The sequence below is a fragment of the Diaphorina citri genome, unplaced genomic scaffold (assembly GCF_000475195.1).
Source record: "Diaphorina citri unplaced genomic scaffold, Diaci psyllid genome assembly version 1.1 scaffold419, whole genome shotgun sequence".
Classification (NCBI taxonomy): domain Eukaryota; kingdom Metazoa; phylum Arthropoda; class Insecta; order Hemiptera; family Psyllidae; genus Diaphorina; species Diaphorina citri.
In genome coordinates, this window is record NW_007377854.1 from 64,848 (window position 1) to 67,754 (window position 2,907).

At 36.2% G+C, this 2,907-nt stretch overlaps 1 protein-coding gene across 1 annotated transcript in view; it reads right to left on the reverse strand.

Annotated features, from left to right (window-relative positions):
* Positions 1–1,940, reverse strand: part of LOC103508642 (transcriptional adapter 3) — a gene marked incomplete in the record, with an annotated part of 7,004 nt that extends 5,064 nt beyond the window's left edge. The window contains 2 exon segments of the mRNA XM_017443840.2: positions 2–70; positions 1,580–1,940. Coding sequence (XP_017299329.1) covers positions 2–22 — 21 coding nt within the window.
* Between the last annotated feature and the right edge of the window lie 967 nt (positions 1,941–2,907).

Below are 2,907 nucleotides of genomic sequence, written 5' to 3' on the forward strand. Positions count from 1 at the left end.
GGCTGTCATTGCTGTCGTTCATGATCAGGGAGGGTGATGTGTGAGCAGTGAGCAGATCACTTAGACATGCCTGTTTGAAAAAAATGAAAGGTCAGTTTAATCAATTTATATTATTATTATTATTTTTTGGGTGCTTGTGCAGAAGTCATGTCAGAGGAAGATTCCTACCAAAGGAACTGGTAAAAACAAGCAGTGACCAGTGTTATTACAGGGTTAGGTTAAATACAAAAAGGAGCTTTCTTTTCCACTGTTGTGGCTTCTGCATGATTACCATTTTTTAGGGTTATACCTAGTTCTCCCTTTTAGGAGGTGATAAATTCATAGCATTATTTACCTATTACTAATCCTGATCCAGTGATCCATTACCTTTTTTTTTTTTTCAAATTAACTGTGACTTTCACAGTGAAGTACAAGAACCAACCTCAATTTTTCCTTCTTTTCTTCTGTGACTCATTTTCATATGAATAGCAAAAACATTTTAACTGTAAATATAAGTTTTTTTACTTCCTTATACCAAGAACAGTTCTTTTGTTGTATTTAAGAATTTTTTGCAAGTGCCTAGTTAAAACCATTTTTACTTTCATACCTAGCTCAGAAGTACTTTTTTACCATTCATTTTCTGATTTCTGCAATTTCCCAAAAGAAAATACATATGTACACTTTATTTTTCCTGAAGAAAAATAAAACTACAACTTCAGGGTTCTACTTTTTGTCGGAGCGTGACAAATTAATTCCAAGTGGGTGTAGTTTCTCTTTTGAAAAGTGTCCAATATCCAGTGGCGTAGTGTGGTCTAAATTCAAGTGTAGGGCATGTAGGGCACTAATTTCCATCATCTATGGTTCTTCATGGATTGGCATATTTTTCGGATCTGACTGGGATAAAAAGGGATTTAGGGATTTTAAGGGATTTTTAACCATATTAAGGGATAATAATTTTTATTTATCTAATAAAAATACATTATTTATTCAAAGTCAATATTTAAGGGTATTTGAGTGAAATTTCGAGTGTATGGCCGCCATACACGCCCTACATGGACGCTACGCCACTGCCAATATCAAAGAATGGATATTGGTGATTAGTGTATGGTCCGAAAGGAAATTACACCTTATTTTCCCCGACATTAAATTAAAACACCAACTTTTGGGTTTCTTCTCTTTGTCAGAGTGTGACCAAATATTTCAATCTGAGTGCAGTCTCTATTTCTAAAAGTGCCCAATATTAAAGAATGGACATTGGTGATTGGTGTCAAAAGGAAAATACACCCTATTTTTCCTACAAGAAAATAGAACTACAACTTTTGGATTTCCACTCCTTTTCAGAGACAAATTAGTCAAAACTGGCCCCAATTTCACTTTCTTAAAAGTACCCAATATCAAAAAATGAACATTGGTGTCTAGTGTCCCGAAAAGCCGGCACCCCCGGACCCTGTATAAATGCACTTTTCGTCTGGGAAAACCTTACGTGGGTCAAGGACCCTAGTTTGGAACAAGGGGGGGGGCGGGGGGAAGTGAGTCATTCGGATATAGGCTACAAGACAGGCGAATGTTTGTCAATTAAAGTCTTTACATATTAACTTACGTTCGTTGTACAGTTATCCAACTAATTCAGGAGAAAAGCCAAAGGATTTTGCTGTCAAAGAAAGGGAAAGTCAGTGACAAGTTTTCTAGTTTTTCTTCTTTTTCAGGGTCTCCACTCCAAATTTTTAAAAATCACTAGATTCAAGGAAAAGAAATCACTAGATTTGACTTGAAAATCACTAGATTTCTAAATTCCCCCAAATGATAGTTTATTCGTGGGTTTTGAGGGTAGAAGTCTCATATACTCATTTTTATAGTAAAAAATCTTCTAGACAATGGAAACGTCATATCTGGCAACACTGTTGCAAACCTCATGCATCTGGCAACACTGTTGGAATTTGGAAATGGAATCTGAGGTTAGATTGCTGACGACATTGTAAAGTTTACTAGACTTAAGATTGACATAGAGCAATAATTTTCTCCTGCCCTTTTAAAAGGGGGAGACGTCATATCTGGCAATACTGTTGCAAACCTCATGCATCTGGCAACACTGTTGGAATTTGGAAATGGAATCTGAGGTTAGATTGCTGAAATGTCTCGTGTAGCTCGTGTCTTAAAATTAATATAATTGTCATAAAATAAATGTTAAATGTGGAAATAATAAAGTGTTCAAGTGTTAAATGTATGTACCCTCTTCTTATTTTCCCTGACATATAACATGACGTGACATAACATGACGGGAAAAACTGGTTAACTTTACTTTTTATGACTCCAATAACTTTTTTTTAAGCTAGCAGCACGCTATTGGCCAGATGGTCACCCGCATCCAGGTACTAACCACGCGCAACCGTGCTCAACTTCAGTGATCCATGCGGATCACCGAAATGAGATTTCCAAATCAGCTGATCGAAAAAAAATTTGGACCCAATTTTTTTTTTTTTTTTTTTTTTTTTTTTTTTGCTGATTTATTTTCCCTGACATATAACATGACGTGACATAACATGACGTGGCGACGAGAAAAACCTGAAACATAAAAATGGGGAGGACTCCATCTCACACCACATGCTGAGGCTCCATCTCACACCACATGCTGAGGACCGTATCCCAAAGCACCTGCCACTACTAATGGATTAAAGATCAGGTAATCTGACAAACTTCCTATGAGAAGAATCCAAAACTTCCTATGAGAAGAATCCAAAACTTCCTATGAGAAGAATCCAAAACTTCCTATGAGAAGAATCCAAAACTTCCTATGAGAAGAATCAGAGATTTTCTAAACTTCCTATGAGAAGAATCTGAAAAAAGTAAAAATGAATGCGTCAGTGCCACTTCCCAAGTTTGAATTTGAGAAGTTAACAAAGAAGGAAGTAAATGACTTCAAAAGATCTT